This window comes from Stigmatopora argus, chromosome 1 (assembly GCF_051989625.1).
Source record: "Stigmatopora argus isolate UIUO_Sarg chromosome 1, RoL_Sarg_1.0, whole genome shotgun sequence".
In the NCBI taxonomy this organism is placed as follows: domain Eukaryota; kingdom Metazoa; phylum Chordata; class Actinopteri; order Syngnathiformes; family Syngnathidae; genus Stigmatopora; species Stigmatopora argus.
In genome coordinates, this window is record NC_135387.1 from 11,620,603 (window position 1) to 11,641,414 (window position 20,812).

At 42.6% G+C, this 20,812-nt stretch overlaps 1 protein-coding gene across 5 annotated transcripts in view; it reads left to right on the forward strand.

The window, feature by feature from the left end:
- Nucleotides 1-20,812, forward strand: part of wnk3 (WNK lysine deficient protein kinase 3) — a 33,539-nt gene that overhangs the window by 9,604 nt on the left and 3,123 nt on the right. The window contains exons 3-24 of one of the 5 annotated variants that reach the window (XM_077596620.1): nt 5,118-5,290; nt 5,421-5,641; nt 6,321-6,478; nt 6,559-6,647; nt 7,098-7,317; nt 7,420-7,708; nt 7,802-7,917; nt 8,527-8,706; nt 9,549-12,191; nt 12,407-12,450; nt 13,127-13,262; nt 13,346-13,462; nt 13,688-13,789; nt 13,869-13,917; nt 13,985-14,137; nt 14,291-15,474; nt 15,898-16,144; nt 19,094-19,173; nt 19,252-19,571; nt 19,665-19,900; nt 19,972-20,067; nt 20,537-20,700. In XM_077596620.1, coding sequence (XP_077452746.1) covers nt 5,118-5,290; nt 5,421-5,641; nt 6,321-6,478; nt 6,559-6,647; nt 7,098-7,317; nt 7,420-7,708; nt 7,802-7,917; nt 8,527-8,706; nt 9,549-12,191; nt 12,407-12,450; nt 13,127-13,262; nt 13,346-13,462; nt 13,688-13,789; nt 13,869-13,917; nt 13,985-14,137; nt 14,291-15,474; nt 15,898-16,144; nt 19,094-19,173; nt 19,252-19,571; nt 19,665-19,900; nt 19,972-20,067; nt 20,537-20,700 — 7,017 coding nt within the window. Of the gene's footprint in view, nt 1-5,117; nt 5,291-5,420; nt 5,642-6,320; nt 6,479-6,558; nt 6,648-7,097; nt 7,318-7,419; nt 7,709-7,801; nt 7,918-8,526; nt 8,707-9,548; nt 12,192-12,406; nt 12,451-13,126; nt 13,263-13,345; nt 13,463-13,687; nt 13,790-13,868; nt 13,918-13,984; nt 14,138-14,290; nt 15,475-15,897; nt 16,145-19,080; nt 19,174-19,251; nt 19,572-19,664; nt 19,901-19,971; nt 20,068-20,536; nt 20,701-20,812 lie in introns of all 5 variants that reach the window. The other 4 variants (XM_077596611.1, XM_077596638.1, XM_077596634.1 and 1 more) reach the window with 4 other exon arrangements.

Consider the following 20,812-nt stretch of genomic DNA (forward strand, 5'->3'; position numbering starts at 1 on the left):
AGAAATGAGTGGTTGTGAATGGAAATGATAGTTAGGGCGTAATACAGATCATTGTAACATTGAGTTAATATTACTAGTGGGAGACATTCTTGCAGAGGAAAATAGAAAGCAGTGTTGTGGCTTACTATCTCAATTGACTGCTGGCTTTGTGTGTTTGGCTCTTATCCGTCAGATCATTTCAGACTGACAACGAGCCCCTTTTAGCATCAGGGTGTTTGCTACTGTGACTGTGTTACTGTTACAGAAAACCATTTACCTGAAACTTGAAATTTGAGGACATGAAACTTGTTGCATCACAGTAGAAAGCCACAGAACTTAAGTGTTTACTTTGACTAGAAAACATCACACAAATTTGAGGCATTGTCAACAGATCAAACCTGTTTCTAAAGTTTGCTTGTTTTTTCTGGAAGGACACCAATGTTAGAATATTCATGAGACTCTTAGGTCCCTGTAAAGTAAACTCTGCCACACAGTCTGGCTGGCCATGTACTACTGTGCAGTATTCTTCTAGGGGAAACCACATGGAGAGTGTGAGACAAACAGTGACAAGAGGTTCTGCACGTGAGAAAGAAAGCTGAGAGACAGAATGGGATGGAGATGAGACAAATTGAGGATTACTATGGCATCCCTCCCAGAGAGCTGTTGCCTAGCTAATACTGAGTCACCACATGCAGAGAGGAAATTTAAGCACACCACTCACATGCAGACTAACGCTGAATTCAGCTCCTCATTGACTACAAACATACAACACTACAGGAGCTGCACTATTTGCTCTCATTGACCAAATGAGTGCTCAGATTGATGATATGGTAATCATAATTGACTCTTGGTGATGATAAGGACCTACAAAGGATTATGTGACATAATGCTTTAAGACTAGCATTTACAAGTGGATTCTTTTTGTGGGAGCACCTTGCTTATCTTCCTCCATCCACAAAGACAGGGAAGCCAGAGGATTAGCTGTCCAAACACAGCATGAAAGAGAGGGAAATTAAAGCTCAGGGTGCAAACACTATTTCTCTTACATTATTTCTTCTCCTTCTCTGTGTGAAATTCCACAGTCAGAAAAGAGGGGAGTTAGGTTGCATTTGCAATGTGTTCCTCAGTAGATATGTTCTTTCCAAGATGCCAATTTGATTTTTTCCCCTTTTAAGATAAATATTTGTCATGATTTCTTTCTCACTCCAATCCATAATTATGAGAGCATACAGTTATTTTAGTTAAGGGTTTAACCGTTCATTGATCTGATCACGATATCGGTTTGTTGAGTACGATTTAAACAAAATCAATGAAAAGGCACAACCTCAATGAATTTCATCATCTTTAAAGTATTATGTTTTACGATCATTGTTTTCAGGAAAACAATTAACAAAGGCATCAAATAGCTTCATATTTTTCATTGTTTTAGGTGAAATGGGATTAGGTTAAATGTGTACATAATATTGTATTAAATCGATCAGAAGCACTTTTTTCCATTTCATTTCATTTTCTGAACCGCTTTATCCTCACTAGGGTCGTGGGGGGTGCTGGAGCCTATCTCAGCTGACTTCGGGCCAGAGGCGGGGGACACCCTGAATCGGTGGTCAGCCGATCGCAGTCAAAAAGTGGCAGTTTATAATATAGGCACACAGAGTATCATATAATTGGCCAAAGAAATTATATTTTATTTTGATATTGGTGATTTACAGGTTGATATAAATCTTGAAATCTGAAATCTTACATTTGAGAAATACAAAAATACAAAACACAAAAGTATATCAATTAATTAGAATTTGATTAGATGAAAATTGAAATTTTCTTTTTATTATTTTTTTTAAAATTACTATTATTTGCATATTTTTCTCTAAAATGTGAAGAAACAAACATTACAATCCTGAAATGTGCCTGTCTGTCATTCCTGCCCTATTTCGCTTTCTCACCATCCTTAATTGTCCGTGCGAGTGAGCAAGCAGGGTTATCCAGGGAGTTAATTTCAGCAGGGGCCTGTCAGTCTGGAACAAAAACGCTGCACAGACAGCATACCAGCAGCAGCAAGCAGAAAGCAGACTGGTTCAACCCAGTTGTCCTAGACTGGAGCAGCTCATACTCGTACACTCCCTTTAAGGCCATTAAGCACCTAGATTAGTTTCATCATTGTGTAATCTGCACCTCGTGCTCTCGAAACAATGCTTTGACAGAAAGTTTCTCAAAAGGCCTCTTGTTAAGAAGCTCAAATTGTTGACGTTTTTTCGTACCCATTTTACGTAGGGAAAACCTGTGACCAGAAAGTGAAGATGAGAGGATTAAGATACGAAGAAGAGAGGACCGATCTCAGTTGGTTTTCAAGTCAGGCTTATTTATAAAGCCCTTTAAATCTTCGCAGGTCTATAGGTCAACCAAATCAATGACATAATTTGGGCTAGAAATCATCCCAGGTAAAAAAAAAAAAAACCCTTTCCCAACATTTGGTGGGCAACATTTATTTCTAATCACCAAAGGCCATCTGCATCAGTTGAGGTCATTCACTGGCACAGTATTGATACATGTCTACATTTAGAAACAAAAAACAATGCACTATAACTGAACTCAATCGACCCGAATAGACTAGACATTGCTGGTCAGCCAAAGCCTTGGGGTAGTAAACCATCAATGGATTTCATGAGACTGGAATTTTATATTAATGTAAAAATATGCTGCTTGCTGCAGTAGAACCTTCATTGGTTTACAAGCAAATGCAATAAATACCCAAAGGGTTCCTGAGATTGTTCTTCCAGTTAATAGTGAACTTGGCCTACTGGTTTGGCATTATAATCTGGCATGTGGGCCTGCCCTTTTTCAGTGATCTATCTTGTTACCTAGAGCTGTTGTGGCTTACAGTAATCTTATCCCAACCACCCGCCACCTCGGATTGCCAAATACCGGATGCTTACTTGCACATTATGGAATCAAACACACCATAACTGCACAAATGTCTTAAGATCTAAACAAAGCTTGTCTTGTCTACATTTGCCTTGTTTATGATCAATAAAAATATGGAAGCAACAAGTGTCTCTCGGTATGACGCTGACATCTGATAACTCAGTCATTTTCCAAAATAGTATTTTTAGTGCTTAAATGACCTCAAATATCAACCCCAGTGGACATCTCTCTGCTTTTTCACCCCTTGTCTTTGAATACAGTTTTAACAAAAAGCAGAAACGCAGTGCAATGGCAAAGAGATTAGACAGGTTTGTTCATATATGGAACATAAGTTGTCACCATTGCACTTTCAAATATGTCGACAGATGTAATTAAAACGTGGTTAAAATATGTATGCTATTTATATTTTCATTTTTAGCCTGGCAGAGAACAATGAAAGGCCTGGGGGAATCCCTGCGTTTTAAATAATCTGCAATAAAAAATATTCTCGAGGCCTGTAAATCGATGCTTATTTTTGTTTGCACATGAATGTCGTATTCCGATGTTTATACATAAACACAAAGCTAGTAGGTGTTTGAAAAAAAGACAAAAAAACAAATGTATCTTGTATTTTAATGAACATTATGTGAAATGTTCTTGGTGTGTTTAGAGTCGCACTTTACCAAAACTGAGTGAAAACCATAAAACAATTTTAAAAACTCCCAAAACCTTCATCACTTTGCCTCTTCATCACAATTGATTGATTAATTGAGTCCACCGAGATGGACCTAAAATATTTTTTCGATCTACGATTTTGACCTTAATATCGCTGAGCCCTACTAGCCGCATCTTTCATAACAGTATGGATTCATATGAGGTCCACGCAGTGTTGTGTCTAGACTCATTTGAACTCTGCATGAACTGTGCATACACCATGACAGCATGATGCTCTACAAAGAACAATAGATGCTGAGGTGGCATTTGAGTCAAGATCTATGCCTCTTCTTGCTTTGAATGATTAGTCGCATCAAAACAGCTGTGGTTACGCCTGATGAAATTATCAATACATGTTGAAAGAGACAGATATATACGAATGTAGACAGCCACATTTACACGAGCATTACCAAGGGCAGTTACTGAGGCCAAGCGTGACGGTGAGCCTGCACGACTTCTTAACCATAATTGTGCAACAAAGAGCAGGGTTTTTGTTGATGCCACTTTGCCGTTACGAGAGAATGGCAGGAGAGCTAGTCTCTAGCAGCACTTCCACAAAAGGACACTGAATGTGTTCTGAAGGAAAAGAAAAACGTGTGAATGTATCTGTGTTGCGACGTGAAAAAAGATGAAGAATCGATGGAATTGACCAGAGGACAGCTTGCACAAATGATGTCATCTATTTTTAGTGAGCCATGTTTATAACAGCAGTGCTGCTGCTGTCCATCTGCCTTATGTTTTTTTTTGGTTTGACTTTGCTTGACCACATCAGTAAATTAGATGCAAATGTACAGATTATTTTTAATAATCTGTAATTTGAGGCCTAGACAAAGGGGAACAAATCCTTTCTATCGTGTATTGGCAGAATGAGCTTTCAAAAACAGTTGTGAGTTTGATGCTTTAGTATTCAGATAATTTGATTAGTAATATTGATAAGAACAGTGGATTTTTGACATCCATTTGGTAAAATCAAATGTAACAAAGCTAGAAATACTCAATGATTAACCTTTGAATTGTATATTTCAAGTAAACATTCACAGTTCGTTCAGGCCTATACGACTCTTCTTTGTTATTGTGGCTGACATCGCCAGGAATAGATGTGCAATCCATTTTAACAGGATCCGATTTCAAGTAGAAATTGGACGTCTGTCTCAGTCAATTGCAGCAACTGTGTTAAAGGAAACATATATATGAGCTCTATCATGTTGGTGGTTTGCTTTTCCTTAGCCTTTCAACCCTGCTGGACATGGGCAGCAGGTGCACAAGAAATGGGTTGGAATAAATAAATATACTACTCATTGTGTATTCTGTGCACTCCTGAAGGAACACTGTGTAGCTACTGGCATCTAGAGGCCTTCACTATCAGTGCAACACCATTATAAGACAAAGCTTCCTTCCCAGTCTTGTTATTAGGATGACAGAAAGTTACAGTTACAGCAATAATAATTTCATTCATTCATTTTCTGAACTACTTATCCCCACAAGGGTCTGCAATGATCTCATCCCAAATGTCCCGCTCGATTTAGGACCGCAAGCTGACCAAGGCGGAGCAGCAGCGCTTCAAGGAAGAGGCGGAAATGTTAAAGGGGCTCCAGCATCCCAACATTGTGCGCTTCTATGACTCGTGGGAATCTGTTCAGCGTGGCAAGAAGTGCATCGTCCTCGTTACTGAGCTCATGACATCGGGAACGCTCAAAACGTTAGTGCAGCATTTTATGTAAAAAATGTTCATCCGAAATCCAAATCCAAACGTTAACATGTGTGAAATTGAACTTTGTAGTGTTATTGTACTTATCCACATTACGAGCCTTAACTCTTAATTCCTGCAGGTACCTGAAGCGTTTTAAGGTGATGAAGCCCAAGGTTCTGAGGAGCTGGTGTCGGCAAATCCTCAAGGGCCTTCATTTCCTGCACACCAGGACCCCTCCCATCGTGCACCGGGATCTCAAATGTGACAACATATTCATAACAGGTCCCACTGGATCTGTAAAAATAGGTGATCTGGGACTGGCCACCCTCATGAGGACCTCCTTTGCCAAAAGCGTCATAGGTACGCTTAAAGCGACATTTTTATATTTAAAACAATGCATGTGCATTTGCTACATCAGCACCAGTCAAGGGCCATAAATATGGCATGCCCGCAGAGTATATTGTAGATGACTATTGACGTTGTTTTTAAAATGTATGTAGACAGCACTTACACAAGCATAAACTTAGTGGTTGAACAATTTAAGCGAAGGAGAGCCCATGCAGCATATTGAAAAAGCCTGCTGATGGCCCTGATGTTATAGAGAGATAGAGACAATGATCTAGATATATACATATATATCGGGAGAAGTAGAGGCATATCTGTGTATAACTACAAGACAACCGGAAATAAGGATGTAGCAGTTTTAGAGACTGACCTGTATGAGATTTTTGGGACAGAATGGCTTAGAAAATAGCAAATTTATATTGTTGCCTCTATGAAATGACAAAATCACTAAACACAAAAGACACATACTTTATATGAATACAAAATCCTATGTTATATCAAATAAGCACAGAAACAGCACTGCTACCTTCATAGGGCAAGTGATGATTTTTAGTCATTTAAAAGAACTTAAAAGAACTGCTTCAGTCACAACTTGACATAATTTACTGGCAGAAAAAAAGTTGATTCATCAGTTACAATTATAAATTTGTCTCACTTTGCGATGAAGCCTTTTTGACCTTTTCTTCTTGAACAGGAACTCCGGAATTCATGGCTCCGGAGATGTATGAGGAGCATTATGATGAGTCTGTAGATGTCTACGCTTTTGGAATGTGCATGTTGGAGATGGCGACTTCTGAATACCCCTACTCGGAGTGCCAAAACGCTGCTCAAATTTACCGCAAAGTCACTAGTGTGAGTCCACGTGATGTCAGATCGATGTGGTTAAATCATCTTGCTTTTCAACATATTATTCCTTTCATGCCATTCTGCAGGGGATAAAACCAGCAAGTTTTGACAAAGTGAATGATCCGGAGATCAAAGAGATCATTGAAGGGTGTATTCGTCAGAACAAGAGCCAGAGGTAAGGAGCTTTCCTTTTACAATTAAACCCCCCCAAAAAGATTTCCCTCACATCTTTCTTTGTGACGGCCTGGTGGCCGAGTGGCTAGCAAGTGGTGCGTTGGTCGAATAGTTCTGAGATGGAGAATTCCCGTCCCAGGTTCAGAACTTACTGTGTGGAGTTTGCATGTTCTCCCCAGGGGTTTGCGTGGGTTTTCTCCGGGTACTCCGGTTTCCTCCCACATCCAAAAAACATGCAAGGTAGGCTACTTGCACAGTCTGAATTGCCCCTAGGTATGAGTGTGAGCATGATGGTTGTCCGTCTTCTTGTGCCCTGCAATTGGCTGGTCACTGATTCGGGGTGTCCCCCACCTGGTGCCCGTAATTGGCTGGAATAGGCTCCAGCACTCCCCGCGACACTTGTGAGGATAAGCGATACGGAAAATGAATGAATGAATCTTTCCTTCCACAGGCTCTCCATCAGAGATCTCCTTACCCATGCTTTCTTTGGTGAAGACACGGGCGTCCGCGTTGAGTTGGCAGAGGAAGACACTGCCATGCAGGACTGTTTGGCACTGAGGATTTGGGTTGAGGAGCCCAAAAAGTTGAAGGGCAAACACAAAGATAACGAGGCTATTGAGTTTAGCTATGACTTGGAGAATGACAGCGCTGAGGAAGTGGCTCTGGAAATGGTAGGAGATTGAAAGAACGCAACAATGCAGCACCTCGCAACAATTTTCCTGAAATAATGAGACTAGATAAGTCTAAATATGCATTTTGTTCTCCTGTCTTAGGTGAAGTCAGGCTTCTTCCACGAGAGTGACGCCAAGGTAGTGGGAAAATCCATTCGGGACAGAGTCAACCTAATTAAGAAGTCACGGGAACGACAGCAGCAGCAGTTGCTCCAGCAACAGAAGGGATTTGAAGAAAGGCGGGACTCCGCTTTAGCTTCCTGCATTGTCCCCCATCTCTCGAGCCCATTTTCACAGGGGGGCGCAGCAACTGGAGGCGGGGGGCAGGAGGCTGGCAACATTCCTGATATAGACCCGCATGTTTTCAGGGGGTCAACATTACACCTGCCAGGTAATGTAGAAAACATACTGTTCTTAGTGGCACTTGAAGGATGGTAGATTTCTTTTACATGCCCATTTAAAAAACAATATGAACTTCCTTTAGGGGAAAGTCTTGGCTCTGCCAGCTGTGAATCGTGTGCTAGCGGACAGAGCCTGTCATACTCTCAGCCTGCGGAATCATTTGCTCTCTCACAGACGTCTCAGCCCGTCACTTCGTCTGTATGTTGAACGAACGTGAATTCAGCTCAATCATACACCAAGCAAATACAGATTATAGTTTTACGCTGCCGTATTCATAGATCACATACATAACAGATTTTTGGGGTGAATCCCGAAAAATCAATGTTTATCAGAGAAATCTGCACTTACATTGCAAGTTTATCTTTATGGGCTTTTACTGAAGATATTGAGATTGGAGTGACCCAACTTCCTATTTTTTCAAGATACAAGCCATTTTTTGGACTTTTTTTGCTTTGTCGTACATTCAAAGATTATAGATACTATTCGAATATTGTGACACTAAACTCAACTGGCAGTTAGTTAACATTTTTTTTAGAACAGAGGCTTCAAGTTTGCTGTTAGGTTTATCAAATAAACATAGTACAAAGCCAATTACACATTTAATCTTATACATGCATTCACAGTCACAAATGTAATTGGTCACACAATCAATTTGACTCATTTCAATGCACCATTTTACATTCAGACTCTCCATAATTGCTATTTTTCAATTGGAGCATGTGGGTTTGAAATGTATCTGCATTAATAAACAGGCTTCTCTCCATAAATATTGTTTGTAAATTAATCTTCCATTTTATTCATTTATAGTGCACCGCCATACTGACTAATGCTCCAAGGCTCCCAGTTGTTGAGAGTGGAAGTGTTGGCCAGAATGCCAGTTTGTGCAGCGTGAGTCAAAGCAGAGGCACAGCTGTTGGTCCGACCTTTCTTCAGCCCAGCGCCATAGTTCAACAGGTATCACCTAGTATACCTCAGCTGTATTATCAGGTGAAAGAATAGTGGTAACACAAACTAATAATCAATTGGGAATTGCTTTTACATGTGGCTCCAAACAGGTCTGTACCATTTCAAACTCATCTTTACTGGGGGTTCAAATCACTTTTGTTGATATTTTTTCTGTACCCCTCTTTTTGTACATTATATTATCCCAATAATGTGTGAAAATTGCTCCATGTTAACATAAAATAAATGTATCGAAGATAGTTTATTTTTAGCTTTAAAATGTTTGAAAGGTCCTTCAATTTGAAAACCCAATGAGCCATGGTTCATGCAAACAAGGCCATGGATAACATAGCCCTACTCTTGCTTTTCCTAATGACTTAATGCGCAACCACGAATCATTTTCATAACATTTTGACACCGTCTCTCTGACTGCATGCTGCACAGGGTTTCCCACGGGTCAATGGTGGTGCTCAGATTTATTTAATGGGCATATTCAGTGTTTGTGGGTCTTTGAAAATATTTATTTATTTATATATATTTATTATAATATATATTTATTTTTAACACTTATCATATTCCAAAGATATAAGTAATCTACAATTTTAGTGCTCAATATCATGTTTTTGTGTTGAGTGGGAGTAAAAATCTGTCAACATTTCTTTAATTGAACTTAATCCTGCAGGTACCCTGTTTGAAAATAGTTTTAAAAACGATTCTTCTGATATTCAATTTTTAATATGAGGCGCCTTATCTCACAAAAAAATGTGGGAAACCCTGTATTATCAAAATTGTCAATTAATATGGCAAAGCTTATTCTTATCTAATGTTTACTTACTTTCTCCCCCACCCCCCTCTCCTTTTTCCCAACCAATCATATGACTACACAGTCACAAACATTCCCATCCCATGCTTTTCAAACTGTCGCTTCCCAAGCGTCGCTGGCACCCTCACAACCGTACATCACTGCTGTTTCCCCACAAGTTCTCACATCCTCCATGTCAATCGGCGACCCTGCTGGACTGCTGGTGACTATTGTTCCCCTTCCTCAGCAGCCCCTGGCACTTCCTAATCAACTCACTGACAGCATTCAGCAGCCGGCACCCCAACAAACGCAACCTCTGCAGACTATCGTTCAACCACAGATAGGCCAAAGTGCCCGTATCCCAAGCCTTCAGCAGCAGCAAATTGAGAGCCAGGTTGTTCTGGCAGAACAACACCTGAGCAATGTACAGCCTCAGCAGAGCTTTTCCGCTATAGTGGTCCCGAAACATTGTGAGCCTCAGCAGCAGATCTGTCTACAGCAGACCCTTCCACCAAATCCAACGGACCAAGCGGCAAAAACAGGTTTGGAGCAGCAAGCGTTGTCATTGCCACCACCAGGAGAATGTTCTCTAACAACGAGGTGTCCTCGTGAGCAGATCACCATGCAAACACAGCAAGTTTTACAACTTGACCAACATCAAACCTATATCCCGCTTGATCAGCAACAAGTTCAACTGAAACATCAGCAACTAGAGCAGCAGCACGCTCTTATACATAAGCACTTATTGGACCAGCAAACTCTTCTTCAACAGCAGCATCAATCCACAAAACAGCAATCCACGAAACAGCAACACCATTTAGAGAAACAGAAAGAGTTGTATCAACAGATTGAAAATCCCCAGGCAAGAGTTCATGAAGATCAAATGAAGCAACAACAGCAAACGCCGCATCAGCAACCTCAGCTAACTCAACAACAAGCACTCTTACAACACCATTTTCAACAGCAACAAGCTGTCTTGCAACAGCAGCCGCAGCAGGACTTCAACCCTCAACACCAAACCGAGAGACCACAACAACAGGTAGTATTACAACAACAATTTCCAGGGCAGTGTCAAGCTGCCATTGTTGAAATTCAACAAACTGAAAAACAAGAAGCTGTCACTCCTCTGTCGAGTGGCAGTCAGCAGTATATACAACTGAAACAATCTGAAATACAACAAGCATACTCCCCTCAGCTAAACAGTGGTCAGTTCATAGCTCACAACCCCCTCAAAGGTCAACAAGCCGCACTGTTCCTGCAACAGCAAGCACATTCTAATCCGACACCACATGAAGTGATACAGTACCACTCTCATATTGCTTCCTCTGCGCCCACTCCCATGATCATGCAGCCTGTCATGTCCTGTGGTGTCGTCCCTGCTCAAGTTGTCCCCCAACAAAAACAAAGTGAAACTTCGACCCAGAACCTAAGCCACATTCCTGTCCAATATACGAATCAGTCTACAATGCAAGCAGCTCAAATGATGATGGAGCCCCATGTGGATCCTGTGGTTGGAACTACCCAAGGAGTGACAGAACTTGTCATCCAAGCACAGAACAAAGTGTCTGCTCAGCCATCAATTCTGCCTCGGCCCCTGCAGTCGTCAGGTAGCCTGTCCCAGCCTAGCCTTAGCAAGAACATATCCGCCGACGTTCAGACCATGGGCCAACACAGACAATCTGCTGTCCAAACATCTGCAACAATTTCCGGTCAGGAACTGCATGACACTATCGTCCCTCACAATGTTTGCAACCCAGGTCTGCTGACACCTCAACCTAGACAACAAACTCAAAACCAAACTCTTCTCCAGACCCCAAGTCACACCGCGGTAAGTCTTATGACTACTCAGTCAGGTCCTCAAACAAGCCACCAATCTCCACCCTTAAGACAAGATGTATTGAATACTCCACACCAGCCAGTTCTACAGTATCAACAGGGCAACACAACCAATCTTCCATCCCTGAGAGATCCTGCTTGTGTTGTTACAACTGCCGTCAATATACCAGCGGTCTTAACACAACAGCAGCAGGCGCTAGGAAGCATGGCAAGCTCCTCAGTAATTCAGCCCATCTCCCAGCTGCAGATTCTTTCTCTAGCTCAGCAACTGCCACCCTCCCAAATTCAGTTGCCAGTCGAGCCCACCCAGTGTTCTCTTGGTTCTCAGATAGTCAGGGATGAGGCCGAGCTGTCAGCACAACAACGTCAGCCAGCCCCGCATCCCGACACACACCTAGATCCCAGGAATGTGGCCAGTCATCATTCCCAGAGTACCCACCACTCATCCTTGTGCAAGAGTATGGCATCTGGCATAGTACCTTCCCCTCAGCAGCAGGACAAACACACGCCAGGGGCCCCCACCCACACACAACCTACGATTCAGGCACAGTCACACTCACAGACACACATTCAAAATCAGGCTTGTTCCCAAACGCAGAGGTTACCTGCTCAAGTTCTTCACGAGGTCTTCCCTGCTCACCAAATAGCCAAGAACCCCTCTCTCACCACGTCTCCCCCATCATCACAACCGTCTTACCCTTTTTTTCCTGTTACTTCTCCGCCAAAGCCCCCAACTCCACCAGCAGCCCCGGTCACTTTACCAGGGCAAAGCAACTTTATTCCTGCCTCCCCTCCTCCAGCTGCCGCTATAGAGTTACTTAATTCTCACTCCTACAAACTGCCCCAAGCCTCGCTGCAAGACTGTGACATTTCCCAGCTGAGCATTACTCAGGTACAGGAAGAATGAATGGAAATGAGTTGATTTTTATACCTTACAAATTGCTGTTGGTGTGAATACTAGTGTGTTAAATATTTGATTCATTAACAGTTTGTCATTAATTGGATAGATGTTACTGCTTCACTTGTATTCATCGCTGACGTGGCCTGTGGTATTTCTTTTCCTGTGCCTTTTTGTGCTTGTATTTATGCCAATTATGTGTTCCTCAGGAGTGTCTACCTCTGTCAAACACGGAACACCCTTCCTCAACTGGGTATGTCTGATTCACAAGTGTCTTACAGTGTTTCTCATCAATATGCATTTGAATGCATGTAAAAATAACGGGGTTCACCTTAATACCAAGGAGTTTAAACCCTTCCCTAAACTGATATGCACAGCTTCGTGCTTTTGTTATTTCTGAATAATAGGCGTTTAAAGAGGCTGAGTGTATCATTTCATTTTATTCTTACAATCAAATACAGCTATGCATTCAGATATGAGCGACCTGAAGCATTCTTTCCTCAAACTATAGCTCGAGCCATGTTGATTTTTACTTTAAGGATCTTGTAAGGTCAAATTGATGATTTTCTTCAAAGTACATGAAATCTATTGGAAAATATAAGTGCTCACTTGTCCTCAGTTTGTGCTCATGTTTTCAGGGCTTATTAGCTTTCATAATGTATAATATGGTAGTGCACTTCATTTAATATTTACATATGTTTTTGGCGGGTGAAATTCTACAATACTAATGCCTCTTCAGTTATTTTAATGGAGAAAAATGACTTGGTTTATGAATGTTTCAAGTGTGGTAATGGAATATATTAAACTCATACGTCCAGGTACCACTAAATTGCTATTTTTCAAGATGTATATCCTATACAATTTTTGCCTCTTTGGGACTTATTTTGTACAAAGCAATGTGTTGCAACTTTGAGTGCTGTCTTACTCAGATCGGTGCCAACAAATGGAGAGGAAGCTGTTTTGCTTTTGGCCAATGGAAAATTAGAAAAAGTAAAGGGCCAGAGGAGAGGATCTTCTTTGAGACATGAGAAGGTTTCACATCAATTTCAACTGGCTATGCTTCAGGTAAAATGCTCAACAAATATAAATTTATATGGCCAAGAATACTACATTTTCTGTTTTGAAAAAATATTCTTGTTGTTGGCTAGGTTTCAGGAAGCGGTGATAATATGGTAGAATGCCAGTTGGAGACCCATAGCAACAAACTGGTGACTTTCAAATTTGACTTGGAGGGAGATTCACCGGAGGACATCGCAGATTGCATGGTAAATTGCCCACGTTCCTCATACTTATCTGCAAAATTTGAGGACAAACTACAGTGAGAGAAACGGCCAAAACAAGCCTCAAATGTAAACAGACGCTGAATTCCAAAGTTTATTCAAAATACCATTGATGTTGGCCAAGCTTGGCGTTAAAGTTAAAACGCAGTTGAAGAATTCCCTGCTTTGTTGCATTTTGAATGATTCGGTTATAATATACTTTGTTTCCAGGTGGAGGAAGTCTTTGTCCTTGATGTGGATAAGGAGAAGTTCCTTGAAGAGCTCAGAGCTCTAGTGAAGCATGGCCAGGAAATTCTTCAAGATCATTATCTTGTATGTTCCTTCTAATGTTCTGTATGACAATACACGCTGATTTTGATTTCTGACCACCCTCTTTTTGCTTCCCAAATAGACTGGTTCTACGGACCAGTTACAAGTCAGCACTCCCGCTAGCACGACAGGTGAGTTTAACTCAATCTTTTTCGCTTTTTCAACAGTAGAAAAAACTGAGTGTGTTTGATTTTTCAGCCGACACTGTGCCGCATTCCTCTTCGGTGGGCCGCTGGCGTTTCTTTATCAACCAGACCATCCGTCACAAAGACTCACTCTCTAGCCAGGGAACGGCTACCACATCCCCCGCTCGAGAAACAAGGACACTCCCACCCCTGAAAACCGAAAAAGGTGAGATCAAGCATTGTATGATTTTTATTTGACATTTTAAGCAAAGAGCAATCATTTTCAGCTAGCAATACAATTTTATAACCATGGTGACTGTTGTGAAGATGAAGGTTTGGTTACCACCAAGAAGATGTTTATGTGTCTCAACTTTTGTAGAAAATGAAAGCTCACAGAGGTTGGAGTCCTTCAGCGGAGTTTCTGCTCCGCCTCCAGTTTTTACTGCTGTAGCCCCTTCTACCACTACGGTGCCCACGTCACACACAACTGAAAGCAGTCATGAAGATGCGGATCATCAAACTACTTCAGCTGGTCTCGATCTGCCGATGATTACCTCAACTACTGTTGACCAAAGACTCAGTGTGCCGATAACCACCCCAATATCCGTTGTCACAAACCTTACTGCTACACCTGCTGCTGCTGTCATTGCGCCTTTCACACCCAACACGGTTCAGGCGGAGGTAAGCCACGTTGGCCAGGAGCACCCTCAGCAGACACTTACCCAACAAGTTCCGGTTGCTGAGCAACAAATGCATACTTCACAGCATCAACAACCTCACCAGTTCCTTCTTAGCCACGTGGCGCAATCGACCCAAACCCCATCTGAACTACCACCAAAGCTGTGCCAGACGCAAAACCTGGAACAAGAGGAAGGGAATAGAGCCGCCGATGTACTTTTGAAACAACATGCGCTTCCCAAACAATCCTCATTACAGCAGGTCGAATCCGAGGTGTCTACAGGGGAAACGAATGTCACAGAAGATGCAGCGGCATGGCAACCTTCCTCTGACTCTTCTTTGCCTCCTCTTCATCTGGGGGCGACCGAACCCCCCTTGCTCCCTCTGTCCCTCACGTTCACGCCATCCCCCGCGCAGCCTTCCTCGGTGGCCGAGTCGGACAGCGAGGGGCCCCCTAAAATCGAATTTGGTGACAACCGAATGAAGACTCTGGATGAAAAACTGAGGAACTTGTTGTATCAAGAGCACAGCGGCACGGCTCCGGTGGGTGGAGCCACTTCAGCTCTGACATCAACGTCAGCTCCCTCCACATCTGCAGGTGGAGAGGAATCATCGGAGCCGCAGCCGATGTCATACGCATCACCTACCTTTGTCTCAGACACGTCTCCCCTCTCCTCATCCTCCACAACGTCTTCTTCCACCACCACTGACCCCGAGAGCTGTGGAGGAGCAGAAAGAGGCTCCCCAGAAGTCCTCCACTCAGCTGCGGGGCAACCTTGCATATCTGAGCCCTCCACCACAACTCCTGTATCTCATCTCCCTGCCAGTCGGGAAATTCCTGTTGGGCCTAAGCGCCCACCTGTACCTGGAGAACCAACTATCCTTGTGAGTGACTAATATTAATCAATCAGTGTTTCTTAAAATGAGGGACAACAGGGTTGGTTGTAACAATTTTATACGTTCATACATATCCTTGCGTTACCATATCCTAGAATAAATATTTTATTTATTATAATAATATATGGGCAGCCCGGCGGCACAAAACTAACCTTGGTGACAACCAACCCTTTTCTCCCCTAATTACCCCCACGTTTAATGACATTGTGATCCACCAGCACCAAATTCCAAATAGGATGTAGCCTTATTTCTAGACCTATAATAAAACCAAATGCCAGATTGGAGAAAAAAAAGAACAACAGATATGTTTCAACCATGATGCTTAGCTTTTCAATGTGATGTACATGTGAGTCTTCTCTAGAAAATGTCTCAAAATCAATGAGCCTTTGTTAACTGTCTTACCTGTTTTAGGCTGTAACCCCACAGTGTGTGAACAACACCACAGAAGAAGCATTGCAGCCCTACCGCCAGCAGATCCCCCTCGGGCAGGGAGCGCAGCAGCATATTGCAGGAGGTGGATATTTTGGCCTAAACCTGACATGTCCTAGTATCAGAAATCCTGTTTCTAGCAAGAAATCCTGGACTCGCAAATTCAAAAACTGGGCATGCAAACTGCGCCACTCTGCCAGCTTGTTCAAGAAGCCCAGAGTCCAGCAAGGTAGTGTGCTCCTAGAGAGACGCTGAGTGGCCGAGTGAGCGAGCGAGTGAGTGTGTGAGCCAGTGGGTGTGCGAGTCAGTGGGTGTGCGAGTCAGTGGGTGTGCGAGTCAGTGGGTGTGCGAGTCAGTGGGTGTGCGAGTCAGTGGGTGCGCGGGCCAGTGGGTGCGCGGGCCAGGGCCAGTGGGTGCGCGGGCCAGGGCCAGTGGGTGCGCGGGCCAGTGGGTGCGCGGGCCAGTGGGTGCGCGGGCCAGTGGGTGCGCGGGCCAGTGGGTGCGCGGGCCAGTGGGTGCGCGAGCCAGTGGGTGCGCGAGCCAGTGGGTGCGCGAGCCAGTGGGTGCGCGAGCCAGTGGGTGCGCGAGCCAGTGGGTGCGCGAGCCAGTGGGTGCGCGAGCCAGTGGGTGCGCGAGCCAGTGGGTGCGCGAGCCAGTGGGTGCGCGAGCCAGTGGGTGCGCGAGCCAGTGGGTGCGCGAGCCAGTGGGTGCGCGAGCCAGTGGGTGCGCGAGCCAGTGGGTGCGCGAGCCAGTGAGTGCGCGAGCCAGTGAGTGCGCGAGCCAGTGAGTGCGCGAGCCAGTGAGTGCGCGAGCCAGTGAGTGCGCGAGCCAGTGAGTGCGCGAGCGTGTGAGCCAGCTCCTGAGTTAGCAAGTGAGTGTGCGAGTCAGTGAGTGTGTGAGCCAGTGAGTGTGCAAGCGTGCGAGCCAGAGTGAGTGAGTGAGCGAATGAGTGAGTGGCGAGTTAGCGAGCACATGGCTGTGAGTGAGTAACTGACTGAGGGGCTGAGTGAGCGGATTTTTTGTGCATGGACGTGCAAGTCTAATTTCTAGTTCTAGATTTAATCTAGAGAATTAATCACATTAACTCTCAGGAGTGTTGATGTTAAATGTGTACCACTACAATAATTATTAACACTGTGTTTGTATATTTCTGTGACTGCATTCGAGTGAACCTTCTACAAATTCACAAGCATTAGTCACAACTTTTTTTTATTTATAAATCACTTTTCAAACATTATTGCACAAAATGCTTCCCAGTGTATGTATGTGTATGTATGTGTGTGTGTGTGTGTATATATATATATATATATATATATATATATATATATATATATATATATATATATATATATATATATATATATATATATATACAGGGTGTCCCAAAAAAATGTATGCACATTAAAAATAATTGTAAACGTGGTGTCTAATTAGAATTGTATTATTTCAAAAGTGTGAGAATATTTACAAGTATCATTTTTGATTAACCGCCATAATTGTACCTATTGGGCACCTGAGAATCCACGTTACTGTCGACCGTCACGTCAATTTACCGGGAATTACTGTATGGTGTGGTTTATCATCAAGAGGATTAATTGGACCATTCTTTTTTGACGCAACTGTAACCGGTCCCATTTACTTGAACTTGCTGCAACAATCTGTTATGCCATGCATTAGAGACGATTTTGAAGATGAAGAGGTTTATTTTCAGCAAGATTGTGCACCCCCACATTACCATCACGATGTTAGGTCCTTTCTTTATGAGGTTTTGCCAAACAGGTGGATTGGACGAAGAGGTTTTGTTGAATATCCTCCCCGTTCACTTGACCTCACACCACTCGATTTTTTTCCTATGGGGATACCTAAAAGAAAAAGTTTACGCTACGAAACCTACAACAATTGCTGAAATAAGAGATGCCATTGAGCATGAATGCACCCAAATACCAAGAGAATTGTTTCATAATGTGTGCAATTCTACTGTTTGGCGTGGTCAGCAGTGCCTGGATCAAAGTGGGCGCCAGTTTGAGAACAAGCAGTGAAAAAACTGAAAAATGATACTTGTAAATATTCTCACACTTTTGAAATAATAAGATTCTAATTAAACACCACATTTACAATTATTTTTAGTGTGCATACATTTTTGGGGACACCCTGTACATATAAATACATCTATTTCCATTTCACCTTGTCGTTAAATGATAATGAGAACAGGATTGATGTAATGTTACCGCTGCCATCAGTTCGGTTACACACATACTTTTTGTAGTCGTTATCTGGTAAAACAACAGCTAATATGTAGTTCTGTTATTATCAGAAGCAGTTCAGAAGTGTGGAGTTAATTTATAGAGTTTTCTCTTCTTCTTTTTTTTTTTACAGTAACATTATGGAATGTATTTTTACCATTATTATACAAGTGACAGTGTAGTGTGGTGTGAGAGATCCATTTTCCTTTCGGCCTTTGTCTTGATTTCTTGCCATCAGAAAGTATTTTTGGTGGGTGCTTTACTATAAATTTCTGTTGAGCAACAGTTAACAGTAAAATTTTCTTTTGATACTTGGGTATTATTTTTTAGTATTTGGTCCCAATGTAGCTGCGTGTTCTTAAAGGCACTGAATGAATGTCCGGGTGATAGCGTGGCTGGTGATTGGTGGAGAACACGTAAGCCAGTGGTGCACATGGATGCAGAAATGCAACCTGAGGCAAGAAACGTCATTTTTGTTGTCCAAAAACATACAGTCATACAAAATCAGAGAAACTATAGTATAGAAACCCACAGAGAACAATTACTAACTGGCCTAACAAAGTTTTACATATCACACAGCATAACATTCCTGTTCATAAGGAGGATTTTATCACACAATTAATTAAAAAAATAATGTTGCAAGTTCTTTTTTTCTAGACCTTTAACCATCATTACCTTATGTTTTTCATGAATTATTTAGCTCATTCTGCTATTACTCATTTTACATGCCAACCATGTTTTATATAATACAAATAATGATGCACGGATGAATTTGTAACACAGGTGTATGTTTGTGTTCCATGTTTGTCTATCTATACTGTATTTGTAAGACATCGCTGCACATTTTTCGGTGTTTGTCCGTATGTTCGGCACATTCATGTATCTGTCTCTGGCTCCCTGTTGTCCCTTTTGGTTTTCACCCGTCTCATTATCAGATGGTAAACCCGACAGTCAGTCGTTCAAAGAAGTGAAGGAGATGCCCCAACCCACTCAATCACGCAAAGGAAGATTTCACGTATGGATTGACCATAACTTTTATTTATTTTGAGTGGGGACTAAGTGTTTTAACATTTTCCTCACCTGCTCTCAACAGGTGACCACAGTGCCTCAGGATGGGTTGTCAGTTCAGGGTAGCGTTCAGAGAAAAGTGGGTCGCTTCTCCGTTACGAAGGCCGAGACGCAAGATGAGATGGGACAGACGGGAAGCTCGCCTGTGCATATCAGGGAGAGAAGAAGATCTCGAGCAAGGGAAGTTGAGAAAGATGAAGGCAAGAGGACGCCATCGATTGCCCATCTTCCGAGAGCTCACGGGCATAGTCACTCACCCGTCGGCAGCAGTGACGATGACAATGATGGTGGTAGCGAATTGGAGGATGAAGACCTAAGGAAAGAACTGCACAAGCTAAGAGAGAAGTAAGTCGCAACAGTCTTCACAAAGGCAATAAATCATTGGCTTCCGTTGATAAAGACATATTTGTTTAATGGAACTGTGCTTTGAACATGCAGGCACATCAAAGAAGTGGTGTCGCTTCAGGCCCAACAGAATCGGGAGCTGCAAGAACTGTACAGACAACTACGTTCCCAAAAAGACCAAAGGCAAAGTCTTCCTGCTTGCTTGTCTCGGAGCCCCGCTCTTACCTCGACGCCACCGCTCCTCTCTCCTCGTAGACCCCGGCCGGGCAAACTCAAACTCCGGCCACGACCGCACTCTCACATGGATAACAATGGAATCACAAATACTGGTAGGCAATTACTGGAATCCAGATTTCACTTGGTTTTCACTGCAGAGTTATTTATTGTACTGCTTCTCCAGAATTCCAGCAATCGAGCAGTTTTTCGGGTGCCGAACAGAGTGGCGTGTGTCCTCATTGGAGTTTACAGCATTGCTCCTCACTGCCAGAAAAAAGAGGTACCCTTGGTGCTGCGCAATGTTTGTTGTACAGTAATCTCTCGATTATCGCAACTTCACTCATCGCGAATTCACTACTTTGCGATTTTTTTCTGCTTTTAATTTTTTCAAAAAGGATTTATTCATTTATTTATGATTGATTGATTTGTTTGTTCATTTATTTATAAGTTCATAAAAATGTGAAAATCCACGCTGTAAGCTGAAAGCGGAAAGCGGAAGCCACTCTTGCTCAGCACTGAAGTAAAAAAAATATTATTATTATTATTTTAATAGGGGTGACCCTACTTGGTGATTTTTCGATTATCGCGGCCATGTCTGGTCTACATTAACCACGATATTCGAGGGATTACTGTAGTTCCGTTTTTACTTTCTGTACATTATTTTTCACCCAAATAAAGCAGTGCCAGTGGGTTACATGGTCAGAGCAGAGAACCCAGATACTAATCCAATGTATCAACTTATTTTGCAGATCAAAGCCTTGCTGGGAAGAGCACATTCACAGATGAACTGCACAAATTGGTGGATAATTGGAATAACGAGGCAGTCGGCCAAATGGTCCCCAAGCCGTCACTCAACCAGATCAAGCATATTCAGCAGGTGCAGGAGTTGGGAGGCTGGACCCAGCCAACTGAGGTACCAATGACACATTTGTGTGTGGAGACATGCAACGCTGGCTGCAATTTCATATATTAAAATCCGGAATAAAAGTGCTCCCTGTGCAAAACCCATGCAGAATATTTGAACT